Source organism: Pseudophryne corroboree, chromosome 4 (assembly GCF_028390025.1).
Source record: "Pseudophryne corroboree isolate aPseCor3 chromosome 4, aPseCor3.hap2, whole genome shotgun sequence".
Lineage (NCBI taxonomy): Eukaryota > Metazoa > Chordata > Amphibia > Anura > Myobatrachidae > Pseudophryne > Pseudophryne corroboree.
The window spans coordinates 203,880,750-203,899,951 of record NC_086447.1 but is presented as its reverse complement, the minus strand read 5'-3'; the positions used below and the strand labels follow the sequence as shown (position 1 = coordinate 203,899,951).

Here is a 19,202-nt window from a genome sequence, read left to right as displayed (position 1 = left end):
GGCATGTTCGAGGTGTGAGCTGGTATGACACTCACCGTGTTTAAACAATAAATTCTTTCCTCGAAATGTCCGTCTCCCTGGGCACAGTTCTCTAACTGGAGTCTGGAGGAGGGGCATAGAGGGAGGAGCCAGTTCACACCCAATCAAAGTCTTATAGTGTGCTCATGTCTCCTGTGGATCCCATCTATACCCCCATGGTCCTTTTGGAGTTCCCAGCATCCTCTACGGAGAAAAGGATTTACCGGTAGGTATTAAAATCCTATTTTTACAATGCCATAATCTCAGCATTGTATAGGGGGGAGCGAGACCACAATGATGCAATCGTCTTCATGTGCCCCTCATGACCCCCGCTGTGCCAATCTGGCTGCCCCACCCCAGAGCAGCTGACAGAAAGTCAGTAACTATGGACTAGCCTTCACAAATATATATTCTACAAGGAGCACAGTTGAAAGCATTAAAGGCAGCATAAAAACAAACACAAATCCAGTCCCGGATCATCATTTATTAAAAAATATCACTGTCATTTACAGTACAACTAACAGGTTAAAGGCCTTGATTGACATTCTTGGTATGCAGTCATTTCCATGTACATAGTGAACACATATACTTTTCTTGTGACCTTACTTAGTAAATGCAGAAGTTCTAAAGGGACAGGTGAACAGCTCTGGAGGATGTCTTGGGACATTTTCTTTGAAAAACCATTTAGAACCAGGGAAATGCCAATGGCTGGATTCACTACTGTGGATCTAATAAAAATGACATAAAAAAAACACAAACGTTGAATGTTGTGTTGAACAAAATGAGCACTAGGGCGCTAATTCTGAGTTGGAACCAGAGCACAAATAAAAGTCTTATGAAATGGAGAGTAGCAGTGTACCTTCATGCGCACTATCATCTTGTGAGATGGAGAATAGGCGCGTACCTTCATGTGCACTATCATATTGTGAGATGGAGAGTAGGCGTGTACCTTCATGTGCACTATCATCTTGTGAGATGGAGAGTAGGCATGTACCTTCATGTGCACTATCATCTTGTGAGATGGAGAGTAGGCGTGTACCTTCATGTGCACTATCATCTTGTGAGATGGAGAGTAGACGTGTACCTTCATGTGAACTATCATCTTGTGAGATGGAGAGTAGGCATGTACCTTCATGTGCACTATCATCTTGTGAGATGGAGAGTAGGCGTGTACCTTCATGTGCACTATCATCTTGTGAGATGGAGAGTAGGCGTGTACCTTCATGTGCACTATCATCTTGTGTGATGGAGAGAAGGCGTGTACCTTCATGTGAACTATCATCTTGTGTGATGGAGAAAAGGCGTGTACCTTCATGCGCACTATCATCTTGTGAGATGGAGAGTAGGCGTGTACCTTCATGCGCACTATCATCTTGTTAGATGGAGAGTAGGCGTGTACCTTCATGTGCACTATCATCTTGTGAGATGGAGAGTGCATGCCTTCATATGCACTATCATCTTGTGAGATGAAGAGTAGGCATGTACCTTCATGCGCACTATCATCTTGTGTGATGGAGAGAAGGCATGTACCTTCATGTGCACTATCATCTTGTGAGATGGAGAGTAGGCGTGTACCTTCATGTGCACTATCATCTTGTGTGATGGAGAGAAGGCGTGTACCTTCATGTGAACTATCATCTTGTGTGATGGAGAAAAGGCGTGTACCTTCATGCGCACTATCATCTTGTGAGATGGAGAGTAGGCGTGTACCTTCATGCGCACTATCATCTTGTTAGATGGAGAGTAGGCGTGTACCTTCATGTGCACTATCATCTTGTGAGATGGAGAGTGCATGCCTTCATATGCACTATCATCTTGTGAGATGAAGAGTAGGCATGTACCTTCATGCGCACTATCATCTTGTGTGATGGAGAGAAGGCATGTACCTTCATGTGCACTATCATCTTGTGAGATGGAGAGTAGGTGTGAACCTTCATGCGCACTATCATCTTGCGAGATGGAGAGTGTGTGCCTTCATATGCACTATCATCTTGCAAGATGGAGAGAGTGTGCCTTCATTTGCACTATCATCTTGTGAGATGGAGAGTAGGCGTGTGCCTTCATGTGCACTTTCATCTTGTGAGATGGAGAGTATGCGTGTACCTTCATGCGCACTATCATCTTGCGAGATGGAGAGAGTGTGCCTTCATATGCACTATCATCTTGTGAGATGGAGAGTAGGTGTGGACCTTCATGTACACTATCATCTTGTTATATGGAGAGTAGCAGTATTAACAAAGCAGTAAATCTTTTAAACAAGCATTACAAGCTATAACATATATAACAACAAAGTAGAAAAAAGCTGGGGGCTGCAAGTGAAGGCTCGGCAGGTCGCATGTGGCCCCACAGTCGTCTGTTGCCCAACACTTACTTAGATGCATCAGTGCATAACCAAAGTGTTTTGTGCTGTGCATCAAGCACACATCAGAAATTAGGGCCTATGATGATACAGTATAGTAGAAAAGTAAATAGGAGTAGCATCAAATCAAGACACTAAATAGAAAGATTGCTATGTAAGCTTTTCTGAGAAAATAAAACACTACATCACTGATACTTAGTTTTACAACGTTTAAAAATAGTACTTTGTTAATTACTCAGTAGACATTCCAACACTAATGGCAGTTGTGTAATTCCTAGCACACACAGACCTCGTGCAGGGGGGCTCTCATGGACATGTCCTCCGCACTGTGACACAAGGTTGCAAACGGAGCACTAAGCAGCATGAAATTCACAGTTAGGTCCTCAATCTCGAGAAAGTGCTGCAACAAAAAGCAGAAATAAAGCATTCCATAAGCCTAACAACCAGAACAAGTGATAGAATATCAGGCGTAATATGTGCATGGAGATTTAGATATGAGATGGGCATGTCCTAGCTTCTGTACTGGGTCCCTCCCATTTCTCTGCAATATGCCCCTGAACACATTACGGCTTATACTGTAGCTTTAACATACCGCCCAACTTTAAGTATAAGAGAGTAGGGACTGCTCTGCGCGGCCAATCCACACCCGCCCAAAAAGGGTGTGTGGCTTTGTGGCAATACCGCCTGCCACGCGTCCATTTTCATTAAAGTGGGGGCATCGCTAGCGCTCTGTGAGCTGCTGGCATGCCCCCAGTTCCTCTGTCACCTGTGAATAGATGCTGTGCGCATGCGCACAGCGTCCATTCTCCGGCACTGCTCTATTAAGAGCAGTAGTGATAGGACCCTCCCGAATGCCCTCCCCATCGTGAGACACTGCAGCCCGCGGGTGGGACAGTTCGAAAAAAACGGGACTGTCCCACAAAAATCAGGACAGTTGGGAGGTATGATTTAGCAAGATGTACTCATTTTACTTTGCAACTCATTCCAAGGGGTGAAAAGAAGAATAGGCGGAGATACATCGCCGTGGAGTGCCTTTATATATTACCATGTGTAACTAGGATTTGTACGTATAGCAATGAAAATACACATGGGACATGATAAATGAAGCTATAGCTATATTCAGTCTTTAGTATAAAGTGATGATGTGAAGATCATCACAACTGTGAAGAAAGCAGAAAAAGCGTATTTCTTGGTTAAACTGCAATTTACTTTCCCAAGTGTTTAATGGTTATGGTAGACTTACAGAGCCGGCCATAGGCATAGGCAAACTAGGCAATTGCCTAGGGCATTTGATATGCCTAGGGGCATCAGCAGCTTCTGCTGATTAAAATGATATGCGGCATGCCTATATTCTGTGTGTAGCATTTCATATGCAGATACAGCCACAGTCTCACACAGTATATAGGCATGCTGCATATCATTTTAATCAGCAGAAGCTGCTTGTGCATCCTAGCCACATAGCAATGCAAATAAGATGCATTTTCATAAAAAAAAAGTGCCCGACGTCAGCATTGAGGCAAGATTTATGAGGACACATCTGTATCCAGGCAGATGCAGAGGTCACAGTGTTAGTAAAAGTGTGAGTGCTGTGTGTATGCGAGTGGGTTGGTTGTGCAGTAGTGTTCAGAATATGTGTAAGGAGCATTATGTGTGTCATGTAAAAATGCATTAATAATGTGCAACATATGTTTAAGGGGCACTATGTGTGTCATTATGTGTATAAGGGTATTAATAATGTGTGGCATATGTGTTACAGGGTACTACTGTATGTGTGTCATTATGTGTAAAGGGGCACTAATAATGTGCAGCAAATGTGTAGGTGGCACTATGTGTCATTATGTGTATAAGGGCATTAATAATGTGCAGCATATGTGTAAGGGACATTATGTGTAAAAGGGCATTAATAAAGGTTGTCATAATGTGTAAGGCGCATTATGTTTATAAGGACATTAATAAGTTGTCTCATATGTGTAAGGGGCATTACTGTGTGGAATTATGTGTATAAATGCATTACTAATGTGTGGCATTATGTGTATAATGTGCTCTACTATGTGGCGTTGCATATAGAAAGGGCACTACTGTGTCTTCTAATGTGAATAAAGAGCAATAGGGTGTGGTGTAATGTGAATAAGGAGCAATTCAGTGTGATATAATGTGAATAAGCGGCTCTACTGTGAGGAGTAACGTTTATAAGGTAAAGTGATACTACTGTGGGATGTAATATGAATTATGGACACTATCGCATTATCAAATGTGAATAAAGTTGCAGTACTGTGTGGCGTAATTGGAATTGGGGTTACTATTGTGTGGCCATGCACCTTGCCAGCAAAAACACACCTCTTTTTGGGCTGTGCGCCAAATGTGCGAACTGTTCCTATTTAAAGTATAGGGGGTCCAAACACGAAAATAAGGACTGCTATGGGTGAGGGGTGATGGTGCTGGGAAAGAGGTGCAAGGTCAGAGGCGGAACCAGCGGTGGTGCTAGGGGGCACCAGCCAAAATCTTGCCTAGGGCATCATATTGGTTAAGGCCGGCTCTGTAGACTTACCATGGTTAACTCTCTTTCTGCAAGGTACATTGGGTTCCACAGGGAAACATCGGGTGTAGAGTGGATCTTGATCCAGAGGCACCAACAGGCTAAAGCTTTAGGCTGCCCCAGGATGCATTGGCGCCTCCTCTATAACTCCGCCTCCAGGCACTGTGAGCTCAGTTTCGTTAACCAGTCCAATGCAGGAGCAGGTAAGAGAGAAGGTAGATGTTAGTCACATAGAACCACATGCTCACGACAGGAGAAGGGACCAGCGGCTAATGCCATACAAACCCATAGAAGTTAGGTGCTTCAGGGTGGGCGCCCTGTGGAACCCAATGTACCTCGCAGAAAGAGAGTTAACCATGGTAAGTCTACCATAACTCTCCTTTTCTGCAGCGGGGTACACTGTATTCCACAGGGAATAACATCGGGGATGTCCTAAAGCAGTTCCTCATGGGAGAGGATGCACTGTAGCAGGCACAAGAACCCGGCTTCCAAAGGAAGCATCCTGGGAGGTGGAAGTATCAAAGGCACAGAACCTAATAAACGTGTTCACTGAGGACCATGTAGCCGCCTTGCACAATTGTTCTGCAGACGCGCCACGGGGAGACGCCCAAGAAGGTCCAACAGACCGAGTAGAATGGGCATTAATAGCAGCAAGCGCTGGGAGAACCAGCTTGCGCATAAGCTTGTGCAATCACCATTCTAATCTATCTGGCCAAGGTTTGCTTATTTGCAGGCCAGCGACGTTTGTGAAAACTAAACATGACAAAAAGGTAGTCTGACCTCCTGATTGAGACAGTCCCCTTCACATATATATGGAGAGCCCGTACCACATCCAAAGACCGCTCTTTGGAGGACAAATCAGAAGAGATAAAGTCAGGAACCACAATCTCTTGGTTAAGGTGAAAAGATGGCCTTAGGTAAATTACAAGGTGAGTTCTAAGAACTGCTGATCACAATGAAATATTAGAAAGGGTGGATGACAGGACAATGCGACTAAATCCGACACCCTTCTAGCAGAAGCAATAGCCAGTAAAAACAAGACCTTGGCCATGAGCCATTTAAGGTCCACCGTCTCAAGAGGTTCAAAAAGAGACTCTTGCAAGGCATTCAGGACAACAGCCAGATCCCATGGAGCCACAGGAGGGACATAGGCCCTCATTCCGAGTTGTTCGCTCACTAGCAGATTTTAGCAGCATTGCACACGCTAGGCCGCTGCCCTCTGGGAGTGTATCTTAGCATAGCAGAATTGCGAACGAAAGATTAACAGAATTGCGAATAGAAAATTCTTAGCAGTTTCTGAGTAGCTCGAGACTTACTCCTACACTGCGATCAGCTCAGCCCGTTTCGTTCCTGGTTTGACGTCACAAACACGCCCTGTGTTCGGCCAGCCACTCCCCCGTTTCTCCAGCCACTCCCGCGTTTTATCCTGGCACGCCTGCGTTTTTCCGCACACTCCCAGAAAACGGTCAGTTTCTGCCCAGAAACACCCACTTCCTGTCAATCACACTCCGATCACTTCAACGATGAAAATTCTTCGTTCGGACGTGAGTAAATCTACTAAGTTTTGTGCTAAAATACTTAGCGCATGCGCACTGCGTACCATGCACATGTGCATTTTTGCCTTAATCGCTCCGTTGCGAAAATCGGCAACGAGCGAACAACTCGGAATGACCCCCATAGGGAGGCCGAATCCGTAAGACACCCTGAATAAATGTATTCTCTGAAACAATACGACAAGGCAGATATGTGAACCTTGAGACCAGACAAAGGCCTAAGTCTAGGCCTTTTTGCGGAAAAGCCAGAATTCTGGAAGTTCTGAATCTGTATGCATCATAATTTTTATCAGCACACTAGGTGAAGTAAGAATTCCAGACCCTGTAATAAATCTGAGCTGAAGCTGAAGCGGTCTTTTAACATAGTTTGAATGGTCGCCTCAGAGAATCCTTTGGCTCTTAGGAGTGATGCTTCAAGAGCCACGCCGTCAAAGCCAGTCTGGCCAGGTCCAGATAAAGACAAGGGCCCTATACGAGGAGGTCTGGGCGCTGAGGAAGTAGAAGAGGATGCTCTGTCGTTAGATCCTGCAGGTCTGAGAACCAATGCCGTCTGGGCCACGCTGGAGTGACTAGAAGTAGAAATCCTCCTTCTTGTTTGAACTCCCGCAGGACCCTGGGCTGGAATGATACTGGAGGGAACAAGTAGGTCAGCCGAAAGTTCCATGGAATTGCCAATGCTTCCACGAACACTGCTTGAGGATCCCTGGTCCTTGTTCCGAAGACCGGAACTTTGTGATTGTGTCGAGACGCCATCAGGTCTACATCTGGTAGGCCCCATTTGTCCACTAGGAGTTGAAAGACATCTGGATGAAGACTCCACTCTCCGGCGTGCACATCCTGGCAACTGTGGAAGTCCGCTTCCCAGTTTAAGAAGCCCAGAATGAACACTGCCGATATCGCTGGCAGATGGCATTTCGCCCAACAAAGGATTTTTGAAACTTCCGTCATAGCCATGTGGCTTCGAGTGCCGCCTTGATGATTTATGTATGCCACCGTAGTGGCATTGTCTGACCGTACTTGTACCAGCCTGTTCTGTACCAGAGGCAGGGTGAGATTCAATGCATTGAACACCGCCCACAACTCCCAAATGTTTACTGGGAGGAGTGACTCCTCCTTGGTCCAACAAACCTGAAAAGAGTGTTGCTCCAAAACCGTACCCCATCCCCTCAGACTGGCATCCATTGTCAGCAGGACCCAGCCGTGGATCCAGAAGGGACGGCCCCTGCTCAATTGCTGGTCCTGTAGCCACCAGGTCAGCGACAGACAAACCTCCGGAGTCAAAGTGATAATGTGAGATCTGATTCGATGAGGTAGGCTGTCCCACTTTGAAAGGATTAACGTTTGCAGAGGGCAAGAATGAAACTGAGCGTACTCTACCATCTAAAATGCTGACACCATCAGGCCAAGTGTCACGATCCGGGTATCTGGACACCATTACTTACCCTTCAGATGCCTCCTAAGGCTGTCTCAGCGTTCCAGGACCGGATCCCGCTGTTCCTGAGTTTCCACATGCAGAATGTCAGAGTGGTGATTTCATCAGCCGCGGCCTCCGCTGTGCCCGCGTGGTTAAATGTGCACTTGTCAGTCTGGCGTCTCCTGTCTCCTGTGGCCGGCGTCGCCATTACTGTTTCAATTCTCACATGGATTACAAACCAAACTTCCCTCCAAGTGTCTGCATGGGCGCAGCCATCTTGGATTTTGTCATCTGAGCATTTCCACCAATCTGCTGTCTGTATTGTTGATTTGCATAATTGCCTAGCCAACCCCTTCCTTGCTGCAGGTATAAGTAAGCTGTGCCTGAGCAAGGAAGGCGTCAGTGCTTTGGTTGTCTAACCTAGTTCCAGTTTGTCTCTCTCCTGTGGTTGTCTTCCAGGTTCCAGCTCCTGTCTCCAGACTTCTGCTATAGAGACCCGCACCAGCATTCCATCTGCGGTGTAGCCTGACTCTCCGATCCATTCTGGACTCACCTGTTTCCAGCTACAACAATCACCTGTTTCCAGCCCAGCTTCCAGCAGTGTACAGCTTCTCTTAAAGGCCGGTGTCCTTTCTGCAGTTTACCACTCTCCACCGGTATTATTATTTCACCGCTCTCAAACAATCACCTGCTTCCAGCCCAGCTTCCAGCAGTGTATAGCTTCTCTTAAAGGGCCGGTGTCCTTTTCTGCAGTTTACCACTCTCCACCGGTATTATTATTTCACCGCTCTCAAACTCCAAACTTCATTATTATTTCATCGCTCTCAAGTTCATTTATTATTTAACTGGTTCCAGCCAGTATCCACTCCGTACCAACAACAGTCTGGTTCCAGCCAGTATCCACAGCAGCCGTTTTACCTTCAGCAGCCCAGCCTTTCCTGGAACATCAGCTGGTACGATCCTGGGTTCTCTCCATTGCTACAGTCAGGCCTGGTAAGGACTTTCCAACTAGAAGATTATAAGAACTGTCTCACACTACCAGTGCCTGTGGCCCTTGCCACCCTGTAGTACCCAGGAATTGTATTTATCCTCTGTTGACTTTTATGTTTCCTTTTACTGCTGCTGTGTTACGGAGTTTGTCATAATAAACATCATTGACTTTTATCCTGGTTGTCGTGGTCACGCCTTCGGGCAGTTATTCTACATGTTACTTACATGTCTAGGGGTCTGATACAACCTCCCAGGTTCCGTTACATCTCAGCCCCTACAACTGAGGCTGCCTCCCGTCAGCTCAGGCCCTCAGTTGTGACAGTAAGCACTGACCTAATGAATCCAGCCGGAGACCAGGATCAAGCGGCCAGGCCAATGCAAGAACTGGCAGCCCGACTTGAACATCATGAGGCTGCACAGGGCCACATCATCCGCTGTCTCCAGGATCTCTCTACACGGCTGGATGGGATTCAAACGACCCTCCGTGGACCTGGCACGTCCGGTGCGTCCACTACAGTGACACCAGCTGTAACCCCACCCACCTTACCCATTTCCAGTCCACATCTTCATCTTCCAACGCCAGCAAAATTTGATGGATCTCCAAGGTTCTGCAGGGGATTTCTCAATCAATGTGAAATCCACTTTGAGCTTCTACCTGGCAATTTCTTCAGTGACCGTACCAAAATTGCCTATATCATCTCCCTTCTCAGTGGCTCAGCCCTTGACTGGGCATCACCTTTATGGGAGAAGTCTGATCCCCTGCTATCCTCCTATACTGACTTTGTAGCTACATTCAGGCGCATCTTCGACGAGCCAGGCCGGATAACATCTGCTTCATCTGAGATTCTCTGTTTACGCCAGGGAACACGTACTGTGGGACAGTATCTTATACAGTTTAAAATCCTGGCATCCGAACTGGCATGGAACGACGAGGCCCTGTATGCTGCATTCTGGCATGGCTTATCAGAACGCATCAAGGATGAGTTAACTACCAGAGACTTGCCCTCTAAGTTGGATGAGCTAATTTCTCTTTGCACGAAGGTTGATCTACGTTTCAGAGAGAGAGCAACTGAGCGAGGAAGATCATCTACTCCTAAATCTTCTGCTCCTCCTCCTCGTCAACCATCTCCATCCAAGGATGAGCCTATGCAAATTAGTCGTTCCCGTCTATCTCCCGCTGAGCGCCGAAGACGTCTCTCTGAGTCTCTCTGTCTCTACTGTGCAGCTCCGTCGCACACTATCAATGCCTGTCCCAAACGTCCGGGAAACTCCAGATCCTAGCTCGCCAAGGAGAGGGCCGGCTAGGAGTAATGATCTCCTCTCCATCTCCTCATGACTGTAACCTCCCAGTGTCGCTCCAAGTTGCTCAACGTTACAGGAACGTCATTGCCCTCCTTGATACCGGAGCAGCTGGGAATTTCATAACCGAAGCTTATGTTAAACGGTGGTCCCTACCCACCGAGAGACTGTCCTCGTCCATCTCTTTGACTGCCGTGGATGGCAGCAAGATTTTTGACGCAGTCATTTCCTTAAGGACTCTTCCAGTTCGTCTGAGAGTGGGAGTTCTTCATTCTGAGTATATTTCTTTTTTAGTGATTCCAAGAGCCACACATCCAGTGGTTTTAGGCCTTCCATGGCTCCGTCTCCACAACCCATCAATTGACTGGACGACTACGCAAATACTGGCATGGGGTCCCTCCTGTGCTGAGACTTGTTTAGCCAAAGTTCTTCCTGTTTGTTCTTCCTTCCCCAGGTCATCTGATGTTCCGCCTCCTCCATATCAAGACCTCACGGACGTGTTCAGTAAAGCCTCTGCTGATATCCTTCCTCCTCATAGAGAATGGGACTGCCCAATCGACCTCATTCCAGGGAAGGTTCCACCGCGAGGCCGAACTTATCCGTTGTCTCTGCCTGAGACACACTCCATGGAAGAGTACATCAAAGAGAACCTGGCGAAGGGTTTCATCCGACCATCTTCTTCTCCAGCCGGCGCAGGCTTCTTCTTCGTTAAGAAGAAAGACGGTGGCCTGCGTCCGTGCATCGACTACAGAGGTCTGAACGACATTACCGTCAAGAACCGATACCCTTTACCCCTGATTACCGAGCTCTTTGATAGAGTTAGTGGTGCAACTATTTTCACAAAGCTGGACTTGAGAGGTGCCTACAATCTCATCCGAATCCGTGAGGGTGACGAGTGGAAGACCGCCTTTAACACCCGTGATGGACATTATGAGTACCTCGTCATGCCCTTCGGATTGAGCAACGCTCCAGCAGTCTTCCAGCACTTCGTGAATGAGATTTTCAGGGACATCTTGTACCGCCATGTCGTGGTTTATCTAGACGACATCCTCATCTTTGCTAATAATCTCGAAGATCATCGTTTCTGGGTAAAAGAGGTTCTTTCCCGTCTCCGTGTCAATCACCTCTATTGTAAATTGGAGAAGTGTGTTTTTGAAGTTAAAACCATTCCGTTTCTAGGTTACATTGTGTCCGGTTCCGGACTAGAGATGGATCCTGAGAAACTCCAAGCAATCCAGAATTGGCCTATACCCTTAAGCCTCAAAGGGGTCCAGAGGTTCTTAGGGTTCGCCAATTATTATAGAAAATTTATACGAGACTTTTCCACCATTGTGGCGCCTATCACTGCATTAACCAAGAAAGGTGCTAATCCGTCCAAGTGGTCCGAGGAAGCTACACAGGCCTTTCACCTTCTGAAGCAACGGTTCATCTCTGCACCAGTTCTGAAACAGCCCGACACCGACTCTCCTTTTATCTTAGAGGTAGATGCCTCCTCCGTTGGAGTAGGAGCAGTGTTATCCCAGAGGGCCAAAGATGGACATCTACATCCTTGCAGTTTCTTCTCCCGGAAGTTCTCCCCAGCTGAGCGCAACTATGCCATTGGCGATCAGGAGTTGCTAGCCATCAAGCTCGCTCTGGAGGAGTGGAGATACCTGTTGGAGGGAGCTTCCCACTCAATCACCATACTTACCGACCACAAAAATCTTTTATATCTCAAAGGCGCACAATGTCTGAATCCTCGTCAGGCCAGATGGGCACTTTTCTTCTCTAGGTTTGACTTTAAACTCCAGTTCTGTCCGGGTTCTCAGAATCGTAAGGCCGATGCCCTTTCCCGCTCATGGGAGCAAGAAAATGAGTCCGAGTCTGCAGACAAGCATCCTATTATTAATCCGTTGGCATTCTCCACGGTAGGGATGGACTCTACGCCTCCACCAGGGAAAAGTTTTGTTAAGCCAGTTCTAAGGAAGAAGCTCATGCATTGGGCCCATGCTTCCCGTTTTGCTGGACATACAGGCATTCAGAAAACCCTTGAATTTATTTCTAGGTCCTACTGGTGGCCAACTCTGAAGAAGGACGTTATGGAATTTATTGCCTCCTGCCCAAAGTGTGCCCAACACAAAGTCTCCCGCCAGTCGCCTGCGGGGCAACTGGTTCCATTATCTGTTCCCCGTCGACCTTGGACCCATTTGTCGATGGACTTTGTTTCCGATCTACCTATCTGCAACAAGTTTAATACCATCTGGGTGGTAGTTGACCGGTTCACCAAGATGGCACATTTCATCCCTCTCACCGGTCTTCCGTCAGCTTCCAAGTTGGCTCAAGTGTTTATACAAGAGATCTTCTGACTTTACGGTCTTCCTGAAGAGATCATCTCGGATCGTGGAGTACAATTTGTAGCCAAATTTTGGCGAAGTTTGTGTCAAGCCCTCCAAGTCAAGTTAAAGTTTTCCACGGCTTACCATCCTCAGACCAATGGTCAAACCGAGAGGGTGAATCAGGACTTGGAGGCCTTCCTCCGTATATATGTGTCTTCCTCTCAAGATGACTGGGTTCAACTCCTTCCTTGGGCCGAGTTCAGCCACAACAATCAATACCATTCCTCATCTTCTTCTACACCATTCTTCATTAATTATGGATTCCACCCTAAAGTCCCAGAATTCCAACCGCTTCCCGCAACTTCTGTTCCAGCAGTGGATGTCACCTTGCGTCAGTTTTCAAATAACTGGAGGAACGTCCGCGCAGCCCTGCTTAAAGCCTCATTCAGGTATAAGAAGTTTGCCGATAGGAAGCGTAGAGCGGTTCCTGCTCTCAAGGTGGGTGATCGTGTGTGGCTGTCCACGAAGAATTTGAGGTTGAGAGTTCCCAGCATGAAATTTGCACCTCGCTACATCGGACCCTTCAAGATTGAACAAGTCATCAATCCTGTTGCCTACAGGTTACAGTTACCATCCTTCTTGAAAATACCCAGGACATTTCATGTTTCTTTGTTGAAACCGCTGATCCTGAATCGGTTTCATTCCGCACTTCCTCCAGCTCCCAAAGTTCAGACTCAACGGGGAGTCGAGTACGAGGTGGCCAAGATTTTGGACTCACGTTTCCGGTACGGTCAGTTACAATACCTCATTGACTGGAAGGGCTATGGTCCTGAAGAACGCTCTTGGACCAATGCCTCAGACGTCCATGCTCCTGCCTTGGTCCGAAATTTCCACGCAAAGTTTCATTTAAAGCCTAAGAAGTGTCCTGGGGCCACTCCTAAAGGGGGGGGTGCTGTCACGATCCGGGTATCTGGACGCCATTACTTACCCTTCAGATGCCTCCTAAGGCTGTCTCAGCGTTCCAGGACCGGATCCCGCTGTTCCTGAGTTTCCACATGCAGAATGTCAGAGTGGTGATTTCATCAGCCGCGGCCTCCGCTGTGCCCGCGTGGTTAAATGTGCACTTGTCAGTCTGGCGTCTCCTGTCTCCTGTGGCCGGCGTCGCCATTACTGTTTCAATTCTCACATGGATTACAAACCAAACTTCCCTCCAAGTGTCTGCATGGGCGCAGCCATCTTGGATTTTGTCATCTGAGCATTTCCACCAATCTGCTGTCTGTATTGTTGATTTGCATAATTGCCTAGCCAACCCCTTCCTTGCTGCAGGTATAAGTAAGCTGTGCCTGAGCAAGGAAGGCGTCAGTGCTTTGGTTGTCTAACCTAGTTCCAGTTTGTCTCTCTCCTGTGGTTGTCTTCCAGGTTCCAGCTCCTGTCTTCAGACTTCTGCTATAGAGACCCGCACCAGCATTCCATCTGCGGTGTAGCCTGACTCTCCGATCCATTCTGGACTCACCTGTTTCCAGCTACAACAATCACCTGTTTCCAGCCCAGCTTCCAGCAGTGTACAGCTTCTCTTAAAGGCCGGTGTCCTTTCTGCAGTTTACCACTCTCCACCGGTATTATTATTTCACCGCTCTCAAACAATCACCTGCTTCCAGCCCAGCTTCCAGCAGTGTATAGCTTCTCTTAAAGGGCCGGTGTCCTTTTCTGCAGTTTACCACTCTCCACCGGTATTATTATTTCACCGCTCTCAAACTCCAAACTTCATTATTATTTCATCGCTCTCAAGTTCATTTATTATTTAACTGGTTCCAGCCAGTATCCACTCCGTACCAACAACAGTCTGGTTCCAGCCAGTATCCACAGCAGCCGTTTTACCTTCAGCAGCCCAGCCTTTCCTGGAACATCAGCTGGTACGATCCTGGGTTCTCTCCATTGCTACAGTCAGGCCTGGTAAGGACTTTCCAACTAGAAGATTATAAGAACTGTCTCACACTACCAGTGCCTGTGGCCCTTGCCACCCTGTAGTACCCAGGAATTGTATTTATCCTCTGTTGACTTTTATGTTTCCTTTTACTGCTGCTGTGTTACGGAGTTTGTCATAATAAACATCATTGACTTTTATCCTGGTTGTCGTGGTCACGCCTTCGGGCAGTTATTCTACATGTTACTTACATGTCTAGGGGTCTGATACAACCTCCCAGGTTCCGTTACATCTCAGCCCCTACAACTGAGGCTGCCTCCCGTCAGCTCAGGCCCTCAGTTGTGACAGTAAGCACTGACCTAATGAATCCAGCCGGAGACCAGGATCAAGCGGCCAGGCCAATGCAAGAACTGGCAGCCCGACTTGAACATCAGGAGGCTGCACAGGGCCACATCATCCGCTGTCTCCAGGATCTCTCTACACGGCTGGATGGGATTCAAACGACCCTCCGTGGACCTGGCACGTCCGGTGCGTCCACTACAGTGACACCAGCTGTAACCCCACCCACCTTACCCATTTCCAGTCCACATCTTCATCTTCCAACGCCAGCAAAATTTGATGGATCTCCAAGGTTCTGCAGGGGATTTCTCAATCAATGTGAAATCCACTTTGAGCTTCTACCTGGCAATTTCTTCAGTGACCGTACCAAAATTGCCTATATCATCTCCCTTCTCAGTGGCTCAGCCCTTGACTGGGCATCACCTTTATGGGAGAAGTCTGATCCCCTGCTATCCTCCTATACTGACTTTGTAGCTACATTCAGGCGCATCTTCGACGAGCCAGGCCGGATAACATCTGCTTCATCTGAGATTCTCTGTTTACGCCAGGGAACACGTACTGTGGGACAGTATCTTATACAGTTTAAAATCCTGGCATCCGAACTGGCATGGAACGACGAGGCCCTGTATGCTGCATTCTGGCATGGCTTATCAGAACGCATCAAGGATGAGTTAACTACCAGAGACTTGCCCTCTAAGTTGGATGAGCTAATTTCTCTTTGCACGAAGGTTGATCTACGTTTCAGAGAGAGAGCAACTGAGCGAGGAAGATCATCTACTCCTAAATCTTCTGCTCCTCCTCCTCGTCAACCATCTCCATCCAAGGATGAGCCTATGCAAATTAGTCGTTCCCGTCTATCTCCCGCTGAGCGCCGAAGACGTCTCTCTGAGTCTCTCTGTCTCTACTGTGCAGCTCCGTCGCACACTATCAATGCCTGTCCCAAACGTCCGGGAAACTCCAGATCCTAGCTCGCCAAGGAGAGGGCCGGCTAGGAGTAATGATCTCCTCTCCATCTCCTCATGACTGTAACCTCCCAGTGTCGCTCCAAGTTGCTCAACGTTACAGGAACGTCATTGCCCTCCTTGATACCGGAGCAGCTGGGAATTTCATAACCGAAGCTTATGTTAAACGGTGGTCCCTACCCACCGAGAGACTGTCCTCGTCCATCTCTTTGACTGCCGTGGATGGCAGCAAGATTTTTGACGCAGTCATTTCCTTAAGGACTCTTCCAGTTCGTCTGAGAGTGGGAGTTCTTCATTCTGAGTATATTTCTTTTTTAGTGATTCCAAGAGCCACACATCCAGTGGTTTTAGGCCTTCCATGGCTCCGTCTCCACAACCCATCAATTGACTGGACGACTACGCAAATACTGGCATGGGGTCCCTCCTGTGCTGAGACTTGTTTAGCCAAAGTTCTTCCTGTTTGTTCTTCCTTCCCCAGGTCATCTGATGTTCCGCCTCCTCCATATCAAGACTTCACGGACGTGTTCAGTAAAGCCTCTGCTGATATCCTTCCTCCTCATAGAGAATGGGACTGCCCAATCGACCTCATTCCAGGGAAGGTTCCACCGCGAGGCCGAACTTATCCGTTGTCTCTGCCTGAGACACACTCCATGGAAGAGTACATCAAAGAGAACCTGGCGAAGGGTTTCATCCGACCATCTTCTTCTCCAGCCGGCGCAGGCTTCTTCTTCGTTAAGAAGAAAGACGGTGGCCTGCGTCCGTGCATCGACTACAGAGGTCTGAACGACATTACCGTCAAGAACCGATACCCTTTACCCCTGATTACCGAGCTCTTTGATAGAGTTAGTGGTGCAACTATTTTCACAAAGCTGGACTTGAGAGGTGCCTACAATCTCATCCGAATCCGTGAGGGTGACGAGTGGAAGACCGCCTTTAACACCCGTGATGGACATTATGAGTACCTCGTCATGCCCTTCGGATTGAGCAACGCTCCAGCAGTCTTCCAGCACTTCGTGAATGAGATTTTCAGGGACATCTTGTACCGCCATGTCGTGGTTTATCTAGACGACATCCTCATCTTTGCTAATAATCTCGAAGATCATCGTTTCTGGGTAAAAGAGGTTCTTTCCCGTCTCCGTGTCAATCACCTCTATTGTAAATTGGAGAAGTGTGTTTTTGAAGTTAAAACCATTCCGTTTCTAGGTTACATTGTGTCCGGTTCCGGACTAGAGATGGATCCTGAGAAACTCCAAGCAATCCAGAATTGGCCTATACCCTTAAGCCTCAAAGGGGTCCAGAGGTTCTTAGGGTTCGCCAATTATTATAGAAAATTTATACGAGACTTTTCCACCATTGTGGCGCCTATCACTGCATTAACCAAGAAAGGTGCTAATCCGTCCAAGTGGTCCGAGGAAGCTACACAGGCCTTTCACCTTCTGAAGCAACGGTTCATCTCTGCACCAGTTCTGAAACAGCCCGACACCGACTCTCCTTTTATCTTAGAGGTAGATGCCTCCTCCGTTGGAGTAGGAGCAGTGTTATCCCAGAGGGCCAAAGATGGACATCTACATCCTTGCAGTTTCTTCTCCCGGAAGTTCTCCCCAGCTGAGCGCAACTATGCCATTGGCGATCAGGAGTTGCTAGCCATCAAGCTCGCTCTGGAGGAGTGGAGATACCTGTTGGAGGGAGCTTCCCACTCAATCACCATACTTACCGACCACAAAAATCTTTTATATCTCAAAGGCGCACAATGTCTGAATCCTCGTCAGGCCAGATGGGCACTTTTCTTCTCTAGGTTTGACTTTAAACTCCAGTTCTGTCCGGGTTCTCAGAATCGTAAGGCCGATGCCCTTTCCCGCTCATGGGAGCAAGAAAATGAGTCCGAGTCTGCAGACAAGCATCCTATTATTAATCCGTTGGCATTCTCCACGGTAGGGATGGACTCTACGCCTCCACCAGGGAAAAGTTTTGTTAAGCCAGTTCTAAGGAAGAAGCTCATGCATTGGGCCCATGCTTCCCGTTTTGCTGGACATACAGGCATTCAGAAAACCCTTGAATTTATTTCTAGGTCCTACTGGTGGCCAACTCTGAAGAAGGACGTTATGGAATTTATTGCCTCCTGCCCAAAGTGTGCCCAACACAAAGTCTCCCGCCAGTCGCCTGCGGGGCAACTGGTTCCATTATCTGTTCCCCGTCGACCTTGGACCCATTTGTCGATGGACTTTGTTTCCGATCTACCTATCTGCAACAAGTTTAATACCATCTGGGTGGTAGTTGACCGGTTCACCAAGATGGCACATTTCATCCCTCTCACCGGTCTTCCGTCAGCTTCCAAGTTGGCTCAAGTGTTTATACAAGAGATCTTCTGACTTTACGGTCTTCCTGAAGAGATCATCTCGGATCGTGGAGTACAATTTGTAGCCAAATTTTGGCGAAGTTTGTGTCAAGCCCTCCAAGTCAAGTTAAAGTTTTCCACGGCTTACCATCCTCAGACCAATGGTCAAACCGAGAGGGTGAATCAGGACTTGGAGGCCTTCCTCCGTATATATGTGTCTTCCTCTCAAGATGACTGGGTTCAACTCCTTCCTTGGGCCGAGTTCAGCCACAACAATCAATACCATTCCTCATCTTCTTCTACACCATTCTTCATTAATTATGGATTCCACCCTAAAGTCCCAGAATTCCAACCGCTTCCCGCAACTTCTGTTCCAGCAGTGGATGTCACCTTGCGTCAGTTTTCAAATAACTGGAGGAACGTCCGCGCAGCCCTGCTTAAAGCCTCATTCAGGTATAAGAAGTTTGCCGATAGGAAGCGTAGAGCGGTTCCTGCTCTCAAGGTGGGTGATCGTGTGTGGCTGTCCACGAAGAATTTGAGGTTGAGAGTTCCCAGCATGAAATTTGCACCTCGCTACATCGGACCCTTCAAGATTGAACAAGTCATCAATCCTGTTGCCTACAGGTTACAGTTACCATCCTTCTTGAAAATACCCAGGACATTTCATGTTTCTTTGTTGAAACCGCTGATCCTGAATCGGTTTCATTCCGCACTTCCTCCAGCTCCCAAAGTTCAGACTCAACGGGGAGTCGAGTACGAGGTGGCCAAGATTTTGGACTCACGTTTCCGGTACGGTCAGTTACAATACCTCATTGACTGGAAGGGCTATGGTCCTGAAGAACGCTCTTGGACCAATGCCTCAGACGTCCATGCTCCTGCCTTGGTCCGAAATTTCCACGCAAAGTTTCATTTAAAGCCTAAGAAGTGTCCTGGGGCCACTCCTAAAGGGGGGGGTGCTGTCACGATCCGGGTATCTGGACGCCATTACTTACCCTTCAGATGCCTCCTAAGGCTGTCTCAGCGTTCCAGGACCGGATCCCGCTGTTCCTGAGTTTCCACATGCAGAATGTCAGAGTGGTGATTTCATCAGCTGCGGCCTCCGCTGTGCCCGCGTGGTTAAATGTGCACTTGTCAGTCTGGCGTCTCCTGTCTCCTGTG

At 47.8% G+C, this 19,202-nt stretch overlaps 1 protein-coding gene across 2 annotated transcripts in view; it reads right to left on the bottom strand.

The window, feature by feature from the left end:
- ANO7 (anoctamin 7) overlaps nt 1-19,202 on the bottom strand; it is a 492,742-nt gene that overhangs the window by 163,108 nt on the left and 310,432 nt on the right. For both annotated transcript variants that reach the window (XM_063915810.1, XM_063915811.1), the window contains exons 6-7: nt 2,667-2,777; nt 625-746 (exon numbers count right to left, since the gene is read on the bottom strand). In XM_063915810.1, the coding sequence (XP_063771880.1) occupies nt 625-746; nt 2,667-2,777 (233 nt within the window). The remainder of the gene's footprint in view (nt 1-624; nt 747-2,666; nt 2,778-19,202) is intronic.